The sequence below is a fragment of the Euleptes europaea genome, chromosome 4, assembly GCF_029931775.1.
Source record: "Euleptes europaea isolate rEulEur1 chromosome 4, rEulEur1.hap1, whole genome shotgun sequence".
In the NCBI taxonomy this organism is placed as follows: Eukaryota; Metazoa; Chordata; class Lepidosauria; order Squamata; family Sphaerodactylidae; genus Euleptes; species Euleptes europaea.
The window spans coordinates 1,751,701-1,775,191 of record NC_079315.1 but is presented as its reverse complement, the minus strand read 5'-3'; the positions used below and the strand labels follow the sequence as shown (position 1 = coordinate 1,775,191).

Below are 23,491 nucleotides of genomic sequence, written 5' to 3'. Positions count from 1 at the left end.
GGCACTTGTAAAAGCAATTTCTTTGGAGGGGGAAGTGGGGGGGAAACCCGGCGCAAAGGCTGTTGGAAACCTTTTAATTAGTACTAATTACCTCGGCCGAAAAAAACGTCGGCGGCTTGAAAGGATTTGTGTCAGCAAGTGAAAGATCAAAGATGTTGGGGCTTGCATTTTAATCTGTGGGCCTATAAAAACGAATAAGGGGGTGGCGGTGGTAATGGGACCCGAGAGAATGACAACCCAGGTGGCTGAAGGCCTTAATCCCTTCTTTACTGTTCAAGCCCGGGGCCTCGTTCCAATTACATAATAAGATGATTTAATTTTAGCTCTAATTCCCCCCACCCTAAATTACCTCCCTCCCCCCTTTTACCTTTCAGTGAGGACAAGGCTTTGTTTCCGCAGACCCACAACTCCAGTTTGGCTTTTGATATTTTCAGTCTACAGAGGGGGCGGGAATCATTTGGTCTGTCAGAAGCGACCAGGCGAAAGACGCCAGCCTTTGAAGTGGTCTGATGTTAACCATGTGCGGAGAATCCCCCACCAGCAGGTCACCATGACGTAGGGCTGGTACAGACACTCTGCCAATTGTCTAGCCCCAGTTCCCCCCCCCCACACACACACACACTTGAACACATGAAACTGCCTTCTACTGAATCAGACCCTCGGTCCATCAAAGTCAGTATTGTCTACACTGACCGGCAGCGGCTCTCCAGGGTCTCAGGCAGGGGCCTTTCACATCACCAACTTGCATGGTCCCGTTAACTGCTGGAGATGCCGGGGACTTCTGGGACTTGGGCTCTGTCTGGGGTTGCCAACCTCCAGGTGAGTCCTGGACAGCTCCTGGAATTGCAACTGATCTCCAGGCTACAAAGATCAGTTCTCCTGTAGAAAATGGCTGCTTTGGAGGATGGCGTTATGCCCCACTGAAGTCTCTCCCCACTGGGTAGCCAGGGTGGTGGAGTGGTTAAGAGTGGTGGTTTGGAGCAGTGGACTCTGATCTGGAGGACCAGGTTTGATTCCCCCCACTCCTCCACATGAGCGGCGGAGGCTAATCTGTTGAACTGGATTTGTTTCCCCACTCCTACACATGAAGCCGGCTGGGTGACCTTGGGCTAGTCATAGCTCTCTCAGACCCTTTGACCTCACCTGGTGTCTGTTGTGGGGAGGGGAAGGGAAGGTGATTGTAAGACGGCTTGATTCTCCCTTAAGTGGTAGAGAAAGTCGACATATAAAAACCAACTCTATTTCACTTCCGTCCCCAAACCCAGACCTCCCAGGCTCTGCCCCCAGATCTCCAGGAATTTCCCATAGCAAAGTCAGCGACCCTCGTTCTGCCCGCAAGGGATGTTAACTGTGGTTAGAGGTGACTGCAGTTCCCATGTCACATTTGTTCTAAAATAAGCTTCCAATCATGGTTCCTGACACCACATTATACTGGAACGCTTGATACCTAGGGTTGCCAACCTCCAGGTGCTAGCTGGAGATCTCCTGCTATTACAACTGATCTCCAGGTGACAGAGATGAGTTCACCTGGGGAAAATGGCGGCTTTGGCAATTGGACTCTATGGCATTGACGTCCTTCCCCTCCCCAAACCTGCCCTCCTCAGGCTCCACCCCAAAAACCTCCCACTGGTTGCGAAGAGAGACCTATTGATACCCCAAATAGCCGGTACCATCACTGCTAAAGTAACCATGGTTAGACTTAGTGGGGTCAGTGGCAGGGGTTGGGGAGGAGAGAAGAAAGAGATCCCTTGTCGTCGTTGAAATCATGGCTAAGCAATCGGTAGCAAGATGCATACAAGTTTGTGAGAAGAAGAAGAAAATAGTTGGTTTTTATACCCTGACTTTCTCTACCTGTTAAGGAAGACTCAAAAGGGCTTACAATAACCTTCCCTTCCCCTCCCCACCACAGACACCCCATGAGGTAGGTGGGACTGAGAGAGCTGGGACTAGCCCAAAGTCACCCAGCTGGCTTCGTGTGGAGGAGCGGGGAAACAAATCCAGTTCACCAGATTAGCCTCCGCCGCTCATGTGGAAAATCAACCCAGTTCTCCAGATCAGAGTCCACCAATCTAAACCACTGCTCTTATCCACTACACCACACTGGCTCTCCATCTGGAGATGAGCTGTAATTCAGGGGATCTCCAGGTCCCCTCTGGAGGCTGGCATCCCTATTTCTAGATCAAATAACTTCTGATCTTTGGGCCGGCTGCTCTGTTGATTCCCTAGCGCCAGAACCAGCGTGGCCTCAGAGCCGCTTAAAAAAAAACATGGCTAATCTATTCATAGGGTTGCCGACTTCCAGGTACTCATCGATTAAAACGTGTGCTGTAACAACGTTAGTTATAAAGAATAAACAGCACACAAGCTCAAAATAATCAAAAAAAATATATTCACAATTCATACACACAATGCAGAAACTCCAACTAGTCCAAAGTACATAAATGGATATTAAATCATAGGTCGGTTACTTCACCACATACTTCCCTTAATGCAGACAAAATAAGGTCCAAATAATTCATACAAAGTATAGAAATGTCCAAAGGAGGTACAAGAACTTCAAAGGTTGGTTACTTCGCCATGTACTGCTCTCGATATAATTGAAAAAAACGTCCAAATCATATGACGGTTACTCCACCATCCGTGCCAAAAAGAATTCCAAGGGAAACAGCAAGTAGTGGAAAGAAGGAACAAAACGACACTTCCGGATTCGGTGTTCGTTTCGCGGATGCTTCTTCAGTTGTGAATTGGAATATTTTAACACTTAAAAATGACAACTGGGTGCACCGCACCTCTAGAAGGCAACGCTACTTTTCCATCTGACTTTCATCCGGCAGCTCGAGATTTATGCCAAAGACTAAAACGTAGGGGATATGAAGATTCTACCCTTTCATTAGCACTTACTAAGGTAGCTCAAAAAGATAGGGGGACGTTACTACAACCACTTCACCGGTTGGATAACAAGTCTTCAGGTGTTTTTGCTTCCCTGCAATTTACTCATTTAACACATGAAATTCAACGAATCATTCGTCGCCATTGGCATGTTCTTTATAATGTTCCAGGATGTTCAAAACCTCCTACTTTTGGCTTGAGAAAAACTAAATCATTGAGGAATTTTTTAATTAAGACAGATAGACTCACTGGCAAGCCGGGAGTCAATATCCAGGGACATTACAAGTGTGGCGCATGCGCAATGGGCCGCTTTTGTCTTCCTATTAAGGAAGTCAGTGCATCTAGCTCTAATTTCAAATACACTCTTCAAAACTTCACTAATTGTGCCTCCAAAATGTTATTTACGTGATTCTCTGTCCTTGTTTAAAACTTTATATTGGCTCACCATCGCACCAATTAAAAATTCGGATTAGTGAGCATAGAACTAGGATCCGTTCGAAAACTTTGGAAGCACCACTCACTGAACTTTATTTGCAGCAGGGACATTCGGAGAATGATATTTTATTTTTTTGCAATATGGCAGTACAGATCACGCCTATACCAACAAGAGGATATTACCAAAATATTACACCAGCAAGAATCTAAGTATATCTATCTGTTCAAAACGCTATCTCCTGCAGGATTGAATAGTGAGTTTGACCTGTCCAGTTTCCTTTAAGACATTCCCTAATTGGAATCTCACACAGCTGTGTAGGCAGGACCTTTTGCTTCTTAACTGCATGTTTGGGAAGGGTTGTTTTACCAGCTATCAGAGATAGAAAGAAACCCTTGGGGACGCTGGTCATTTGGGGAAAGCATTGTGGAATATTTTATTATGAATTGTTACTGCTAATGATTTGTATTATATGTTTGTGACTATTGGGCTTGTTATTTTGCCTTCTAGAGGTGCGGTGCACCCAATTGTCATTTTTAAGTGTTAAAATATTCCAATTCACAACTGAAGAAGCATCCGCGAAACGAACACCGAATCCGGAAGTGTCGTTTTGTTCCTTCTTTCCACTACTTGCTGTTTCCCTTGGAATTCTTTTTGGCACGGATGGTGGAGTAACCATCATATGATTTGGACTTTTTTTTCAATTATATCGAGAGCAGTACATGGCGAAGTAACCAACTTTTGAAGTTCTTGTACCTCCTTTGGACATTTCTATACTTTGTATGAATTATTTGGACCTTATTTTGTCTGCATTAAGGGAAGTATGTGGTGAAGTAACCGACCTATGATTTAATATCCATTTATGTACTTTGGACTAGTTGGAGTTTCTGCATTGTGTGTATGAATTGTGAATATATATTTTTGATTATTTTGAGCTTGGGTGCTGTTTATTCTTTATGACTTCCAGGTACTAGCTGGACATCTCCTGCTATTACAACTGATCTCCAGCCAAAAGAGATCAGTTCCCGTGGAGTAAATGGCCGCTTTGGCAATTGGACTCTATGGCATTGAAGTCCCTCCCCTCCCAATACCCCACCCTCCTCAGGCCCCACCCCAAAAACCTCCCGCCAGTGGCAAAGAGGGACCTGGCAACCCTCTCTATTCAATACCCTCACTTTTTGCACATCTCCAGCTCACAAATTTGGGTTTCGTAGCCATTTTGTGACATCCCTGGACTTCAGGGGTCAACAGTGGGGTTTACGATAGCTCTTTGTCTGCACGTGGATGATTCAGTCTTTATGCCCGGTATGACAGAAAGTGCCTTTAAACTTTTCCAGTGACTTTAGTGGGACTCCCACTGCATGCTGATGGTGTGCTGCCTTTGCCCGATACGTCTTAAATGAAAGTTGATCTCTTGAAATTATGCAGGCGTCTTTATCATCATCCTCTTTCTCCTCCTCCTCCTCCTCCAGCTGCTTACGGAGTCTGTATATCTTTAACCAAGAGAGCCTTTTTGTCATTTACCACCTTCCCCAGAAAAAGGTCATTCACTTAGAATAAAGGCATCTATAAAAGAAAAAAAGAAAGAACGAAAGAATGGAGATAGCAATATTCTGTGAAAGTCACGGCAAGGTGTTGTGAGAGGGGGGAGAGAGAAAAGGAAAGAGAAATTGTTTTCTAGGAAACGGCAGAATACACGTGACAACCAGGCCATGACATTTATATGTGTCTATGATGATGCCTTGACTTGGGTGGCCAAGTCTAGACTGATCTTTTCAGATCTCAGAAGCAAAGCAGGGCCAACCCTGGCAAATATTTGAAGGCAAGACCTCCAAGAAATACTAGGGGTGTGACGCAGATGCAGGCAATGGCAAACCACTTCTGAACATCTCTTGCGAGGAGGAGGAGAAGAAGAAGAAGAAGAAGACGAAGAAGAAGAAGAGAGTTTTTATATGCCGACTTTCTCTACCACTTAAGGAAGAATCAAAATGGTGTACAATCACCTTCCCTTCCCATCCCCACACCCTGTGAGGTAGGCGAGACTGAGAGAGCTCTAAGAGAGCTGTGACTAGCTCAAGGTCACCATAAGTTGGCTGTGACTTGACGGTAGATGTTTAAAGTCTGAGTTGAGGGACAGAACAGAGAGAATGGTTCTCATGGATCTGATCCAAAGACAGACTCTTGGAGTTCAGGTCTTCAGAGAAGCCATTTCACAGCTCACGCTGACATAATATCCTCTTCAAGCCAAAGCATCTATCCCAGTGTAGAAGAAGAGCTGGTTTTATACCCCAATTTTCTCTACCTTTAAGGAGACTCAACCCAGCTGACAATCATGGCTACTAGTAAAAATGGATACTAGTCATGATGCATACTTATTCTCTCCAGGATCCAAGGAGCATGCCTATTATATTATGTGCTGTGGAAGACAGGCTGCTGCAGTCAAAGTCTTGTTTGTGGGTTTTCTAGAGGCACCTGGTTGGCCACTGTGTGAACAGACTGCTAGACTTGATGGGCCTTGGTCTGATCCAGCAGGGCCTTTTGTATGTTCTTATGATGCCTACGTATTCTCTACAGTATCAGAAGAGCATGCTTATTATATTAGGTGCTGTGGAAGACAGGCTGCTGCAGTCAAAGTCTTCCTTGTGGGCTTCCTGGAGGCACCTGGTTGGCCTATGTGAACAGACTGCTGGACTTGATGGGCCTGGGTCTGATCCAGCAGGGCTTTCCTTATGTTCTCATATTCTTAAGCCTTTGGTGTCTACTTAGCTTATCAGGTCATTAATCACTTGGCAGGGTTTACACCTCAGCAATATTTTGGGCCGGTTTTGTGTATTTCAAGGTGCCCTTCCAACAATAGCTAACTGACCCATCTGATGAATGCTGTGTTGCCAACCTCCAGGTGGTCGCTGGAGATGTCTCGCTATTACAACTGATCTCCAGGTGACAGAGATCAGTTCCCCTGGAGAAAATGGCCGCTTTGGAAGGTGGACTCTGGGACATCATACCCCATTGAAGCCCTTCCCTTCCCTAAACCCCACCCTCTTCAGGCTCCACGCCCAATATCTCAAGGTATTTCCCAACCTGGGGCTGACAACCCTATAATTGTTAACGCATTCTTATAACATTGAATTATAACCAAGAATATTAAAAATAATTATTACAGTTTTCTCATATATAAGTGCTGGAACCCAACCAATATGCTCCATCTTTGAACTGTATCTTCATTTCTGTATTGAGTTAGACATTCTTGCCCTGTGCAGATGTTTCTCACACCTGGGGCCCAAACACAAATTATATCTATTGATATTAATTGCACCATTTCTAATCTACTAGAGGCCCTATTAATTCCTTCCTGCTTTGTTCCCTGTTACTCTCCAAGGCTGAGCCGTTCTGGGTCTCTGGTCTCCTGGTTCACCTCCTTCAGCTGATGATCCTGGCCTGCAGACGTACCTTCCATGATCTTTGGTCGTTTATGCATGGCTGTTTCACTCGCCGTCACCCCTCCGACAACTTTGGGTCTTTGTGTTGATTAAGCATGCCATTTCTGACCGTCAGAGGTCACATGACACATGAAGCTGCCTTATACTGAATCAGACCCTTGATCCATCAAAGTTAGTATTGTCTACTCTGACTGGCATCAGCTCTCCGGGGTCTCAGGTAGAGAGAGGTCTTTCACATCACCTACTTGCCTAGTCCCTTTAACTGGAGATGCTGGGGATTGAACCTGGATAGAAGGGGAGGGGCTGTGGCTTAGTGGTAGAGCATCTGCTTGGCATGCAGAAGGTCCAAGGTTCAATCCCCTGCATCTCCAGTTAAAGGGACCAGGCAAGTAGGTGATGTGAAAGACCCCTGCCTGAGACCCTGGAGAGATGCTGCCGGTCAGAGTAGACAATACTGACTTTGATGGGCCTTGATGGTCTGATTCAGTATTAGGCATCTTAATGTGTTCATGTGTTCATGTGACCTTCTGCATGCCAAGCAGATACTCTACCACTGAGCCTCAGCCCCTCCCCACTCCTCACTCTCCCCCTGCATTTCCCTGCATTTTGCCCACATTTTCAGAGACCTGTTTTATTTCGAATTTGAAAACGGGGGGAAAACATGAGGAAACACAGGGGGACAGCGAGGCGACTTCTGACGGTCGGAAATGGCATGTATAATCAACACAAAGACCCAAAGTCATTGGAGGGGTGACAGTGAGTGAAACAGCCATGCATAAAAGACCTTTTAAACTCAAGACCAGCGACTGCTTCCTTATATTTCTGGCGATATTCCTGACTTACGGCATGAGGAGAGGAAAACGATTCCCCTCCCACTTTTCAGATTCAGGGCAAACTGCTTGCCTGTAAACCTGACTAGTTAGTGCTTGTACACTACAACGGAGGAAAGAAAATTTCCCCATTGTTCCTCCTTACCCTATAGACCCCACATGTTATTTTTATAAATTATATCACTCTGATAAAGCTCATTTAAATGCATTTTATATGCATTGAACCATTGTACTGGGGGGGGGGGGTTACGGTCCAACTGAGTATACCTTTCAGTCTTTTTTTGAGATGGATGAATAGAGTTGTTAAGTTTTAATTTTCTCTTATCTGCTGCTACCAGAGTGAGTTTTTTTTTAAAAAAAAAACATTGTACAGAAATACTTGATAGTGTATGATATTTGCTAGGAATATTGTTAGTCAGCAAATTCAAACAGGCAGAAGCAACTATAGAGATAGATAGAGATAGATGATAGATGGTAGATAGATAGATGATAGATGATAGATGATAGATAGATAGATAGATAGATAGATAGATAGATAGATAGATAGATAGATAGATAGAGACAGACAGACAGACAGACAGACAGACAGACAGACAGACAGACAGACAGACAGACATGAAGCTTCTTTCTACTGAATCAGCCCCTTGGTCCATCAAAGCCAGTATGGTCTACTCAGACTCGCAGCAGCTCTTCAGGGTCTCAGGCAGAGGTCTTAAACATCACCTACCTGCCAAGTCCCTTTAATTGGAGATGTCGGGGATTGAACCTGGGACTTTCTGCAAGCTAAGCAGATGCTCTGCCACTGAGCCACAGCCCTTCAGATAGATAGATAGATAGATAGATTGATAGAGATAGATAGATAGATAGATAGATAGATAGATAGATACGTCATATTTCTGAGTATACGCCAATAAAGGCCGACTGATTAATAGAAATAGAAATATTCTGATTATACCTGCTCCTGATCATTTTAATAAACATGCTGAGTGTTTTAAATTGCCAGTATGTCCTTTATGGTCTGCCCTTAAGAGGGATTTTAAAAACCATAAAAACGATGTACCTTTGAAATAACGGATTCTTTCGATTTACTCCATTAGGGGAAAAAAATATATAAATATGGCTTGTGCCCTGATTCTTTTGACCAGGGTGGGGTGGGATTTTAGCCTTCAAGGGTTGCACACCTCTGCTGCAGCTAGCCAGCTTGTGTGTCTCCTGATGAAGGAGGAGGAGGATGGAGAGGCCCTGAGCCACCAGGCCAGTCCGAGGTGATGGCTGGAAATTAAATTTTGGTTTAGAGACAAGGGGTGGGGGGAGCGGCAGGTGGAGGGGGAAGAGCCCCCAGTTCCAAAGTCCGCTTTGTCGAAAGCGTCCGTCCCTGTTCTTACCTGCTGGCCACCTCTGCCGCTCCCAGCTCATTAATCGAAGCGGAGAGGCGCCCTGACCCTGGCTCCTGCCTTTGAAGTGCGACGTCGTCCGCGGCATGAGGAAATAATTTGCTGCCTGATGCAATGAGCCATCAGCAGAGCCAGCAGCCCCAATGACATGTGAGAATATTAACCTCCTGCCTTGAAGAGCTGTGAATCTTGAGAGGCAGTCTATAATTCACCCGGCATTCCTGAGCCTTACCTCTCTGTCTTTCTGTCTTTCTGTCTTTCTGTCTTTCTCTCTCTCTCTCTCTCTCTCTCTCTCTCTCTCTCTCTCTCTCTCTCTCTCTCTCTCTCTCTCTCTCTCTCTCTCTCACACACACACACACACACACACACACACACACACACACAGGAAAAGGAGGGGAGGGGAGGGGCCGTGGCTCAGTGACAGAGCATCTCCTTGGCATGCAGAAGGTCCCAGGTTCAATCCCTGGCATCTTCAGTTAAAGGGACTAGGCAAGGAGGTGATGTGAAAGACCCTTTTCAGCCTGAGACCCTGGAGAGCAGCTGCTGGTCCGAGTAGACAATACTGACCTTGATGGACCGAGGGTCTGGTTCAGTAGAAGGCAGCTTCATCTGTGTGTTCATCATCTGTGTTCAATCATAGAGTTGGAAGGGACGACCACCAGAGTCATCTAGTCCAACCTCCTGCACAATGCAGGGAATCCAAACTACCTCCCCCCACACACACCCAGTGACCCCTACTCCATGCCCAGAAGATGGCCAAGATGCCCTCCCTCTCATGATCTGCCTAAGGTCATAGAATCAGCATTGCTGACAGATGGCCATCTAGCCTCTGCTTAAAAACCTCCAGGGAAGGAGAGCTCACCACTTCCCGAGGAAGCCTTTTCCACTGAGGAACCGCTCTGACAGTTAGAAAGTTCTTCCTAACATCTAGACGGAAACTCTTTTGATTTGATTTCAACTGGTGGCGAAGACTAGGGAGGGTCTTCTGGAGGGGGAGGGCAGTAGTCCTCCAGATCCCTTGCCTGGGGACCCACAAGGGGGGGGGAGTCATATTATTTGTTCCAAAGTATTTCTATCCCATGCTTACCACACTTGAGTCATGTCACTACTATATGTTAAAAAGCATATGAACCAACCACCCCTACCCTAAATTATTATAAGCAGACTGTGACGTTGCGTAGACATGGAACTGAATGAGGTCAAATTGAAATTTACCAGCCATCTTCAAGGGGTAGCCCCATGTAGTAGTCTAACCATGCTCTTTCAACTCAAGTTTCCCAGACCTCTTTGGGCCCCACGTAATATTCTAACCTGGATGCAGTCACAGCATTGACAGGGTATAGGTTCAGGAATCCCATTTTGAATGCCCCAGTATGTGTAAAAAATCTCCCTGCAAGTAGAAATCTAGGACAGCAAGGAGTGGGCTTCCTAGAGGCACCCGGTTGGCAACATGTTCTTTTGACATGTTAGTTGAACTTGTGGAGAGTTTGTTTGAATACAGGGAAGTACTCACCAATAGGACACTCCATGTGCAGGCTGAAGGGGTGACCGTCTACGCCTTCCCTCTACTGGAATGCAGTGGCCTCTTCTACTACCAGCCCACATCAGTTTCGTAAAGGCCTTGGTGCCAGGGCTAGCAAAATGGCAGCCAAGCTGTCATGAGAAGAAGGAATCTGACAAGTAGGGTTGCCAACCTCCAGGTACTAGCTGGAGATCTCCTGCTATTACAACTGATCTCCAGCCGATAGAGATCAGTTCACCAGGAGAAAAAGGCAGCAGGGCAATTGGACTCTATGGCATTGAAGTCCCTCCCCTCCCCAAACCCCACCCTCCTCAGGCTCCGCCCAAAAAACCTCCCACTGGTGGTGAAGAGGGGCCAGTGAAAACCCTATTATTGAACCCTACTGACAAGGCTCTGGGGAATCCTGTAGGGCATGTGTCTCTTGCTGCTCAGGTTCTAGAGGCTTAAGGAGCGAAGGGGTGGAAAGCGTGTTCACTGCTCTTGCTGTTGCTCCCTTCAAGAGAAGACGTTTTTTTCCCTTCTGCTTGCTCGAGGGTCCTTCCTTCTCTAGCTGCAACCGTCCTCTGGTGCAGAGAAATCAGGGGGGCTTTCCTTGCTGCCCTGCATGGCTGGGTGCGGCTTCTGGCTGCTGGGGTTTCTTCTGCCGCGTCCTCCTGAGTCCCCTTTGAGGCTTGATTTGTTAGGATTATGTCTTTTAGTACATTCACTGCATCTTGGCAGACTTTGGTCCATCTGAGATAGGTTTGCCAGGTCTCTCTTTGCCACTGGTGGGAGGTTCTGGGGCGGAGCCTGAGGAGGGCGGGGTTTGGGGAAGATGCCATAGAGTCCAGCATGGTGTAGTGGTTAAGAATGGTGGTTTGGAGCACTGGATTCTAATCTGGAGAACCGGGTTTGATTCCCCACTCTTCCATATGAGTGGTGGAGGCTAATCTGGTGAACTGGGTTTGTTTCCCCACTCCTCAACATGAAGCCAGCTGGATGACCTTGGGCTAGTCACACACTCTCAGCCCCACCTACCTCAAGGGTGTCTGTTGTGGGGAGGGGAAGGAAAGGTGATTGTAAGCCGGCTTGATTCTTCCTTAAGTGGTAGAGAAAGTCGGCATATAAAAACCAACTCTTCTTCTTCTTCTTCTTCTTCTTCTTCTTTGGCCATTTTCTCCAGGTGAACCAATCTCAATCATCTAGATCAGTTGTAATAGCAAGAGATCTCTAGCTAGTACCTGGAGGTTGGCAACCCTAATCTGAGACAAGGTGTAGCCTCTTTTCATTTCTTAAATATATTTTGCAGATGAGGCATGCGGGTTCCTTTTGCCCTACCAATGCCGATGGGCATCAGCTGCCAGTACACCTTAACTTGCTAACTTTTATTAAGTAATATCTATGCTCAAACTGGCTATGTGGCACATAACAGCAGAAGGGGTATCAAAGAGACTGTTGTTTTTAAGTACTTAAGAGGGGACTGACTTTGACTTCTCCATTTAATAATGGCTGTAGTAGTAAAAAAAAATGGAGTAACCTACATTAATCCGCCTGTTTTACAGCTGCCCTCAGCCACATTTGTAAGCCAAATATCTTATGTGCAGGCAGCTAAATGTATATATCGGCTTAGTGAGGCAATAATGTGGAGCGTAGTTAAATCATAAAATGTACTTCCTTCGCTACTATTCTCCCCTCAATATGAATAGTCCTGTTGCCACTGAAATCAACAGCCCTAAAGTTTATGTTCTATCAAATATCAAATTCTGTGTTTCTGTTAGGGCTGCCAACCTCCAGGTAGCAACTGGAGATCTCCTGCTATTATAACTGATCTCCAGATGGCCAAGATCAGTTCCCCTGGAGAAAATGGCTGCTTTGGAGGGTGGAGTCTATGGCATTATACCCTGCTGAGGTCCCTCCTCTCCACAAACCATGCCCTTCCCTGGCTCCACCCCCAAAATCTCCAGGTATTTCCCAACCCCGAGCTGGCAACCCTGTCTAAGTCTGTAGTAAAAGAATAAAATAGGAATCCAGTAACACCTTAAAAACCAGCAAAGTTCTCTAGGGAAAAAGCTTTCGCGAGTCATAAGAACATAAGAAAAGCCCTGCTGGACCAGAACCAGGCCCATCAAGTCCAGCAGTCTTTTCACACAGTGGCCCAACCAGGTGCCTCCAGGAAGCCCACAAGCAAGACGACTGCAGCAGCATTTATCCTGCCTGTGTTCCATTGAACCATTTCCATGGCCCTGTCCCTCCGAGCCCTGGCTAGCCCGATCTCGTCAGATCTCAGAAGCTAATCAGGGTTGGCCCTGGTTAGCCCTTGGATGGGAGACCGAGGAAGTCCATGGTTGTTACGCAGAGGCAGAAAATGACAAATCACCTCTTCATGTCTTTTTTTCCTGACCTGGATGGCCCAGGCTAGCTCGATCTCATCAGATCTTAGAAGCTAAGCATGGTTTGGCCCAGGTTAGTGCTTGGATGGACCACCACCAAGGAAGTCCAGAGTTGCTACACAGAGACAGGCCATGGCAAACCACCTCTGAACATAAGAAAGGCCCTGCTGGATCAGACCCAGGCCCATCAAGCCCAGCAGTCTGTTCACATCGTGGCCAACCACGTGCTTCTAGGAAGCCCACAAAGAAGATGGCTGCAGCAGCATTGTCCTACCTGTGCCCCTTGCCAATTCATCTTTTTTTTTTATTAAGTTTATTAAAAGTAGTCAGATTATACTTTTCTGACGTTGGAGGCTCCGCTCGGTCCATTCATTATAGTCCCTTATCTTGGCAGGCAATCTGAATTGAAAGGCGGCCAGTCCATTATGCACATATGAAGCCCATCACTCCTTCAGCGATGGCCAATTCATCAAACATTTATCTTTTGCCCTCTGAGCGGTGCGTCAATTTGCTTGTCACTCCCCAGCCTTGGTTGTTGTGGAAGATGGGGAGAAAAATCACTTCTCTCCTCTCTTCTTTCTTACTACACTGGGAGTTGAGGTATGCTGTATACTCTCTTGCCCTCTCTGTTCTCCCAGTTCTATGTTTCCCCCCTTCAGGGGGGAAAAAAACAGGGGAAGGGACAGTTTACTCTGTGTTTCTAAGGAGGAGGCAGAACACCCTTGTTATAGTAAAGAACGTTCTTCGTTTGTGTGTCTGATGAATAGGGTTGCCAGCTCCGGGTTGGGAAATACCTGGAGATTTTGGGGGCGGAGCCTGAGGAGGATGGGGTTTGGGAAGGGGCTTCACTACCATAGAGTCCAATTGCCAAAGCGGCCATTTTCTGCAGGTGAACTGATCTTTATAATTGGGAGACCAGTTGTAATTCCAGGAGATCCCTAGGCAGGGAGGAACAGAGAAAATGCACTCCGCCGAACAGCTTTTTCAAGTTCCCCTGTTTGGTTATGTCCAAGCACTAACCAGGGCTGACCATGCTTAGCTTCTGAGATCTTATGAAATCAGGCCAGCCAAGGATGATCCAGGTCAGGAATGAATGAAATGCTACATGTTAAACTATATAATACATTTATTATCTTGACATTTCATTGCTTAAGTATGCTGTGTTACCTACTGATAGCATTTGTAGGAGGGGTACATGAGAACACCAACAGTATGTTTCGCCCTGGGCCCTTGGTTACTTCTCTATAGGGTTGCCAGCTCTAGGTTAGGAAATACTTGGAGATTTTTGGGGTGGAACCTGAGGAGGGCGGGGTTTGGGGAGGGGAGGGACTTCAATTCCATAGAGTCCAACTGCCGAAGAGGCTGGAGATCAGTTGTAATAGCAACTGATTGTCTGGAGATCAGTTGTAATAGCAGGAGATCTCCAGCTAGCACCTGGAGGTAGGCAATCCTAGGTAGCCCACAGTTATAATATCCACTACTAACCCTGGCATGAAGTGGCCATTTTCTCCAAGGGAAAAGATCTCTGAAGACAGTGTGATCAGTTGTAATTCCAGGAGGTCTCAAGGCCACACCTGGAGGTTGGCAACCCTAACACCATACCAGCTCTCAATTCCTTAATTTAATGGTAAGTGAATCCATTTCTTTACCAGGTCAGATGGACCACAATACAGAATTGCATGTAGGTGGCAGTTACTCCTACGTACAAATAAGAAATCAGGGTTTTTTTTATTTAGTAATAACAAACTTTTTTTAAAAAAGAATGAACGATAGGATGTAAACAGATCATGAGAGGGAGGGCAGGAAGGGTTGCGTCAGTGCTCGGCTCTCATGGCCCTCTCTTATATGCCCAGGGAAATGCCAATCACCAGTTTTGGGTCAAGAATCAATTTTCTTCTGGGCCAGATTGGCCAGAGATCCTACAGGATTTTTTTGTTTTGTTTTTTTGCCATCTTCTGGGCATGGAGTAGGGGGTCACTGGGTGTGTGTGGGGGGGGAGGTAGTTGTGAATGTCCTGCATTGTGCCGGGGGTTGGACTAGATGATCCTGACGGTCCCGTCCAACTCTATGGCCGTTTATGCTTGGCAATTAGCAGCGCTTTCCAGGCTGAAGTGACCCGCATATTTATTTATTTTTATTTCTTCACGCTGAACTGTCATTCCAGCCCTCATTGCGAAGCCGGCACATACCTGCTTGGCATTTCTTAAGAGCCCCTTTGACGCGACCTTTTGTATTTGCTCCACCCCCACATGGAAGCATTCGCTGAAGGAACCATGAAAAATCACAGCCACAGCTTAGCTATACAAACGACCATTTCTAATGGCTATGCAAATGAAGGAACGAAGGAGCAGGCGAGTGTTGGGGGGGGAAATTTGTTTGACTTTCTCCTCTTGCATTGGGACTGTGAATAGTCATTTCAAAGGGCGGATTTTTTAAAAAGCAGCTTTGAGTGAGCATCAAAATCGACCCTGCATAAATGGCCTGTGATTCTACAAAAAGTTTGGGGGAACTTCTGACGTTGAGCACAAGGGCTTGGAAGAGAACGCGGGGGTTCCAAAGGCCTGTTTTTTGCCCTATGGGCTCCGCGGCGTCGAAGCCGTCCGGCGGGCGCCCTGGTTTGCCTGCTCAGCACACTGTTTTTGTAAGCTAATGAGGGGGAAGCACGAGCCATGGGCAATGATGCCCTGAGATTAGCTGTGACAGGGAGCTTGATCATAATTATCTTAACGAGGAGAGGGTTAATTACAGTGGAAACTCCAAAGTTCTTTCTCTTGGAATCAGGCAGGGCTGAATGCGTCGGGAGCTTTTTTTTTCCTTTTCATTTTGACGTGACTATGGTGACGGTGCTGGCGATCTCTCGGCAAGGTTTTTGCGCTCCTTTGGGGAGTTGGGGACGCAAGAAGAAGGAGAGTTGGTTTTTATATGCCAACTTCCTCTACCACTTAAGGGAGAATCAAACCAGCTTACAATTTCCTTCCCTTCCCCTCCCCACTGCAGACACTCTGTGAGGTAGGTGGGGCTGAGAGAGCTGCGACTAGACCAAGGTCACCCAGCTGGCTTCATGTGGAGGAGTGGGGAAACCAACCCAGTTCACCAGATTAGCCTCCGCCGCTCATGTGGAGGAGTGGGGAATCAAACCCGGTTCTCCAGATCAGAGTCCACTGCTCCAAACCACCGCTCTTAACCACTACACCAAGCTGGCTCATGTGGGAGGGGAGACGCTACCTGTGGGCTAAGATAGCGGGCTGCTTTTCATGTCATTAGAGCAGATTGGTGTTAAGCTTCTGCTCTGTTGCTTTTAGTTTGCTAAGACAGACAGAAGGTTCTTTGCTGTGAGTAGAGTTTTTCCCTGGCCGCTCTCAAGTTTTGCAGACTTTTAATGCTAGGAAACCAGGGTTGCCAGCTCTGAGTTAGGAAATACCTGGAGATTTTTGGGGCGGAGCCTGAGGAGGGCTGGGTTTGAGATGGGAGGGACTTCCATGCCATAGAGTCCAATTGCAAAAGTGGCCGTTTCTGTCGGCCGGAGATCAGTTGTAATAGCAGGAGATCTCCAGCTAGCACCTGGAGGTTGGCAACCTATAGGAAACCCATCAACAGCAAAACTGAAAGCCCTGGGCCTCAACGTCCAGTAAAAGCAGAAAGCAGGGTTGCCAGCTCTGGGTTGAGAAATACCTGGAGATTTTGGGGGCGGAGCCTGAGAAGGGCAAGGTTTGGAGAGGGGACGGACTTCAATGCCATCAAGTCCAATGGCCAAAGCGGCCATTTTCTCCAGGGGAACTGATCTCTATCACCTGGAGATCAGTTGTAATAGCAGGAGATCTCTAGCTAGCACCTGGAGGTTGGCAACCCTAACCCAGCACCACTCCTGTTCTTCAAAGCACCATTTGGTTCTCATCTTTATCCCTTAGAAGCTCCTTGATTCAATTGAGCTTGAGCAGCATAATTTGAAATCTAGCGTCAAACCTAAGGCCCGGGGACCAGGTCCGGCCCCTTGAGAGCTCTTATCTGACCCACGAACCAGCCGAGGCAGCCACCCCCACACACACATTTTCGATCTGGGCTGGCGAGGCATGGCCCGGCCTGACCAAGGGACACTTGTGTCCTATCCGGCCCTCGTAACGATTGAGTTCGACCCCCCTGCCTAAGAGGGCTGACAAATTCCAGATGCAAATTATAAGCTTCCTGCATGCTGCCGCCCATGGTGCATTGCTCATTCCTCATTGCAGTCGCATGAATCTGCCTGACAGTGAGTCAGATGATTGGTCTAATTCAGTATCCAGCAGCCTCTGGAATCCTTTCAAGTGGAGATGCCAGAAGTTGACCCCCCCCCATGAACCTTCTGCATGGAAATCGCTCTCTTTACCCACCCCCATTGACAGCTGTGTTTAGCGTAGCCAGGCCCCTCTTTGGGGCGGAGCCTGAGAAGGGAGGGGTTTGGGGAGGGGAGGGACTTCAATGCCATAGTGTCCAATGGCCAAAGCGGCCATTTTTCTCCAGGGAAAGTGATCTCTATTGGCTGGAGATCAGTTGTAATAGCAGGAGATCTTCTGCTATTACCTGGAGGTTGGCAACCCTAGCTGTGTTAGATAGCTGGAGCTCTCGTGCCATGAAAAAGAATAAACTGGTGGTAGAAGAGCTAGATCCCAGGCCAGTAGCACCTTAGAGAGCAACGAGATTTTTGGGGTGTCTGCTTTCGAGAGTCAAAGTTCCCTCCGTCAGACCCGAGTCGGAAAGGAGGTCCCGGAGTCCTTATATCCTAGCCAGAAGGTGGGAGGGAAGTTGCAAAGAAGAAACATCAGGATGCAGAGGCAGAGGACAGCAGAGGAGAAATGCTTAGAGGCAGAAAATTAGCATCTGGTGGTCAAAGTAGATGTTCTGCCAAGTGCTGCCCGTTAAATTTGCTTCCTCGAGGCCAATGTATAGAACGTTCAATATAGTGGTATCTTAACCCCCCCCCCTTTCAGAAAAATCAGACTTATACTTTTCACAGCCCTTTCCAATAGTGACTGGAAACCTCAGAGTTAAGTTGCCTCCGAGAAGCGTAGAGTTTCCACTGGTTAATGTATAGCTCACTGGACGGCGTCCTTTGACCTTAGCTTGCAGATCGCACCTTGGATTTCCCCTCCATTGTGTCGCTGTGGATTTTGCGGACCACGTGACTGGACTTCCCTCCATGAGATAGGGAAAGAGTTGAATCATACAGTTGGAAGGGACCACCAGGATCATCTAGTCCAACCCCCTGGCACAATGTAGGAAATTCACAGCTACCTCCCCCACACACTGCCAGTGACCCCCTCCTCCTTGCCTAGAAAATGGGGAAAAAACCCTCCAGGATCCCTGGCCCATCTGGCTTAGAGGAAAGTTGCTTCCTGACCCCAAGTGGCAATCGGCATTTCCCCAGGCACGTAAGAAAGGCCCACGAGAGCCAAACACTGGTGCAACCTTTCCTGCCCTCCCTCTCACGATCTGCCTAAGTTCACAGAGCCTGTAGCTTGTACTTTCCAAAGTGGACCCCCTCCCCACGCACCCTCTGTCCCTTGCCGAGCATTTCTTCCACAGACCTTGAAGAAGGGTAGGGAAGAAGGAGGCTGTAATTCCCTTTCGTATAAATGTCATAGGATAATGAATAAATAGTATAGACTTGCGTCTCCCTGATTCATCACATTTTATGAAACGTCGAGGAGACGAAGCGGTGATCCTTTCCCTCCTGGTAGGCACCGTAGCTCAGCTGTCAAGACTTGCAGCCTCAGCAAAGCCGTAGGTGTCTGGTAGGTGGATGTCTCACAGACCTGCGTCTCCGGATGCCCCATATACCATGCCTATCTTCCTTGATTAATGCCAAGGCCCATCCCTTTCGCCCCTTTCCTCACCAGGGCTTTAAGAACTTTCCAAGCCCTGGAATGAAGAGTTAACGTAGGAACGGATGCCCAAGCAAAGCCAGAAAGCCACCTCTTGAATTCCTTCCTAGTAGGGTTCCTACTTGGCTAGCAGGTGCCTGCGTGTTTACTGCCCCGTGAGCTGTGCTTCCAAGCCGAAAAGATTTTGACTGTACAATTGGTAGTCAGATTAGGGAAACTTTGATTACCCCCAGAATTTCCCGCCATCCTGGTAAAAATAGAAGGACTCTCCTGTCACTGATGTTAGCAGATAAGAATCCAGCATCACTTTTAAGGTCGCCAAATTTGGTTGGATAGTCTATAAGATTAGGAAATCTTGGGTAAGCCATATATAGGCTTTTTAGCAATAACTCTTAGCCTGCAAGATTAGGAAACTTGGGTGAGACATATATAGGCGTTTTAGCTGTAAGCTTTATAAGATATTGTATAATTCTGTAATTCTACCATTTTAAATGTTTTTTTTTAAATAATGAGTTAATTGATATTCTGGAAGTTTGATTCTATTTTTATGGATTGATTCTATTTTTATTGGTCTCGGACTGTATTAAATAAATTTACATATGTGTGCCCCATGAGCTGTGCTTCCAAGCCGAAAACATTTTGCTTCTTGGTTTTGTTTTGTTTTTAAGGTTTTGCAAAAATAAAAAATTGCCCCGATGGTCAATCTGCCCATATGAAAAAAATGGAATCTTTTGTTTCTAGTTCTGGAGCGGCTCCCAAACACGATCTGTTTTGCATTTTTTTTAAAAAAAATACACGCAGAAAAAGAGCTTGAGTAAATTGAGGGGTTCATAATTTTTTAAAAAAATGCAAACGAAGGAAGGGGGGGAAGTTTCCTTCGTCTTTTCCCCTCCCCTGTAGTTTTTGACATATCGGGTAGCTGCCGAGACACAATTCTTGAAGTTGTATTTATTATTGTTAGTGGGGTATGATATTTCATGGCAGGAATGATGGATGACAACTTAAATTTGTGTCCAGGGAATGAAGGTGAACGGTGACAGAGTTATTTATCTTGGGAATGGAGGTTAGGGTCAGGCGGAGCTGGGTGCCTGAAGGCACAAGACATTGACAAATTCATCCTGCGGGCCTCCTCTCTGAAGCCTTTTGTTTGGGATCCTGGCTACTCACTAAGTGACCCCCATCCTTCATCCTGCCACCCGGAGAAGGATGGGGTGCGCCAGCAGCACTCCCCTCGCCACTAATTCTTGTCATTCAGCCTCCCGACAGGACTGGACCGAAATTCTCCCCGGCTCCTTGAAAGGGAAGGTTAAAATATTTATTTCGACTCATAATGGCCTCCCTGATTTAGTGGAGTCTCATTTTTTTTTCCTCTGGCTTTTGTTGTTGCAGGTCGCTGGAAGGACTGGAGACGTTTTGCTGCTTGGAGGAGCTGATCTTGGACAACAACCTCCTCGGGAATGACCTCCGGTTGCCCAGGTTACCGTACCTCCATACCCTGATGCTCAACAAGAACCAAATATCCTTCCCCCAAGCGGGCCGGGGTAAGGGAGAGAGGAAACCCTGCCAAATGTCCAATCGTCCTTACGGGTCTGCCAAATTAAAGAATGTGAAATATCGTTCATGGGCAGACAAAGCGCTCTCTCTCTCTCTCTTTTTCTCTCTCTTTTCTCTTGTCACTCGCAATACTTGGCCGTAATTTATTACGGGTCATTCATAAACGAAATGCCTCGTTACATCTTCCTGTTGCTCCGAATTTTTCAGCGTGGGACCGAAGTTTATGGCTCTGGAGGAATCTTTGTTAATGGATGGAGCCGTGCAAACAGCAACCCGGCTTGCCGGGTAACGGCGCCCGCGGTGGCTGGGTTCTGTGCCAGGCTGACCTCTAGTGGCATTGAGCACGCACTGAAACGAGATGAAAAGCAGTGGGTCTTTTTCCAGGATGAACATGCCTCCGGAAGAAAAGGCTTCTTGAGGAATTTGGTCACTGCAGCGGCTCAAGGGGGGCGCAGAGGGGCAGTGTGAGCCATGAGGCTTGGACACGCTCCCGTCCAGGAGAGACGGAGGCCCTGCAACCGGCCGAGAGGGTCTGCGTGGCGTGAGAATCAGGCCGTCTTAACCGAATTATAACCACCACCACCCCACCCACGCCCGGGCAAAGCACTGTGCTGGGGCCCCTACCTACACAACCACTCACAGTAGGGTTGCCAACCTCCAGGTACCAGTTACAAAACATCCCCAGTACTGCTAAGTTAGTTGCTAAGAAGGACCAGTACTAAGCCAATATACACCGAATTGGAAGTCAATAAACAAATCTTGTATATTTGTCAAAAGATACACAACAGTGCAAACACTATGACAACACGGTAACTTTCCCTAGTTTGGCAAATATTAAGGATTGAGCTATTCTTAGCCTTATGAAATTTGCATGTTCCATTGTGACTGCTAAAGAGGCTTAATGCTGGCTGAAGAAGCCAATGTATATTGGTGAAAACACTACACATCCGGATGGCCTGAGCTCTGCTGGGCACTTTGTATATTTCACACGCCTTATACTTTGACACGCAACTTGCGGGCAAATCGAGACAGGTCATTGTTTGAGAATTATGAGCCCTTTACTAGTGGATTTCTTCGTCCCCTCGTTTGGACGGTTTATGTATTGTGTGGTCTTGGTTGATGTTGGTGTGTATTTTTGATTTGCACATTTACACTGTTGTCATTGTGTTTGCACTGTTGTGTACCTTTTGAAAAATATACAAAATTTGTTTATTGACTTTCAATTCAGTGTATATTGGCTTAGTACTGGTTCTTCTTAGCAACCTCCAGGTACTAGCTGGAGATCTCCTGCTATCCCAGATGGTAAAACAGGTAGCCAAATTTTGTGCAATAGCATATAAAGTTTGATCTCTAATGTTGGGCAATTGCAATTAAATTAAATCATAATTGGGTCAATTTTAGTCGATTTTAAATTATTTGGAAATTTTAATTAGGAATGTTTTTGGTTGAACTGCTATATTTTTTTTACCTTTTGTATAAATGATACATGTGTTTTACTGGCTTATGCTGTATTAATAATAAATCTGAATTTGATCTCTTGCTGTTACAACTGATCTCAAGCCAATAGAGATCAGTTCCCCTGGAGAAAGTGGTCACTTTGGCAATTGGACTCTATGGCATGGAAGTCCCTCCCCTCCCCAAACCCTGCCCTCCTCAGGCTTCACCCCAAAAACCTCCCGTCGGTGGCGAAGAGGGACCTGGCAACCCTAACTCACAGAAATAAAAATGTAAATGGTTGATAAAATTAAAGATATATTTATTGGCTCTTCCATAATGAACAAGTCCATTCTTACATTATACTTTAGTATTTATTCTTAATCCAAACCCAAATTAACGTTAATATTGTTCATGTTCTTTAGTAAAACACATGCTAAATATGCATTGTCCAATAGCAAATATTTATAGTTTAGTATAATATTGATTTATTCATTGAAAGCAAGTCACAACATACATAGATTAGCATGGGGCCCCTATGCTCGTGGGGGCCCTAGGCAACTGCCCAACACGCCCAGGTTTTAGACAGCCCTGGTGAGAGTAGGTTCCCATTCTGGGCTCCAAATGGGCAACCTTTCCAACCTTTTTCTGCCCAGGGGAAGAGGGCCCTTTTCCAGGGCCCGCTTGGCCTCTCAGTCCACCCCTTCATTAGCTGAGATTTGAAATGGGGGACCATGGCTCAGTGGCAGAGCCTGCACTTGGCATGGAGAAGGTCCCAAGTTCAATCCCCAGCATCTCCAGTTAAAGGATCTGGCAGTAGGCGATGGGAAAGACCTCTGCCTGAGATCCTGAAGAACCGCTGCCAGTCTGAGTAGGCAATAATGACTTTGACGGACCAAAATGTCTGATTCAGTATAAGGCCATTTTATCTATTTATTTGTTTTACTAGATTTATACACCGCTCTCCATCCTTACCAAGGCTGGGCTCAGAGCGGCTAACAACCGCCAAAAACAGTCCAACACATACTGTGTAAAAATTCAATACAGCAAAGCAAAAAATTAGATTCAAATAGGATTTAACAAACCAATTTGTGTTCATGCTTGTGACCTCCTAGTACATACACTCAACCATTACAGTTTAGTGATTACTGTATGTTGGGGTGCTATATTGAGAAACTGGGGGCTTGATCAAGGTCCCTTCTACTCTAGAAGCAAGATGGGACTGGACTCTTACATTGTTTTCTATATTTATTTTTATTTCATAGAATCATAGAATCACAAAGTTGGAAGGGACCACCAGGGTCATCTAGTTCAACTCCCTGCACAATGCAGGAAACTCAGAAATACCTCCCCCGTACACCCCTAGTGACCACCGCTCCATGTCCAGAAGATGGCCAAGATGCCAACTTTCTGCCTGACAACGAATGTAAAAAAAGTATTCACACATTTAAACAACTAAAAATACAGTTAAACATTAAAAAACAACTCAAATTAAAAACACATTAAAAAAAAAACCACACTAGAAAGAAGGCCAGTAACCGTTTTTGTGGGTATTCCAGACAAAACAGCACAGTCTTCACCTGCTGGCCAAAGATACCAATAGAGGCAGACGGCAAATGATTGGGAGTCCTGCATAGAATCATAGAGTTGGAAGGGGCCATAGAGGCCATCTAGTCCAACCCTCAGCTCAATGCAGGATCAGCCTAGAGCATCCCTGACAAGTGCTTGTCCAGCCTCTGCTTAAAGACTGCCAGAGAGAGGGAGCTCA

General features: G+C 46.4%; 1 protein-coding gene across 1 annotated transcript in view; it reads left to right on the top strand.

Annotated features, from left to right (window-relative positions):
- The window catches only part of LRMDA (leucine rich melanocyte differentiation associated), a 778,901-nt gene that overhangs the window by 392,821 nt on the left and 362,589 nt on the right, over positions 1 to 23,491 (top strand). Inside the window, exon 3 of the mRNA XM_056848296.1 lies at positions 20,125 to 20,251. Within this exon, the coding sequence (XP_056704274.1) occupies positions 20,125 to 20,251 (127 nt within the window). The remainder of the gene's footprint in view (positions 1 to 20,124; positions 20,252 to 23,491) is intronic.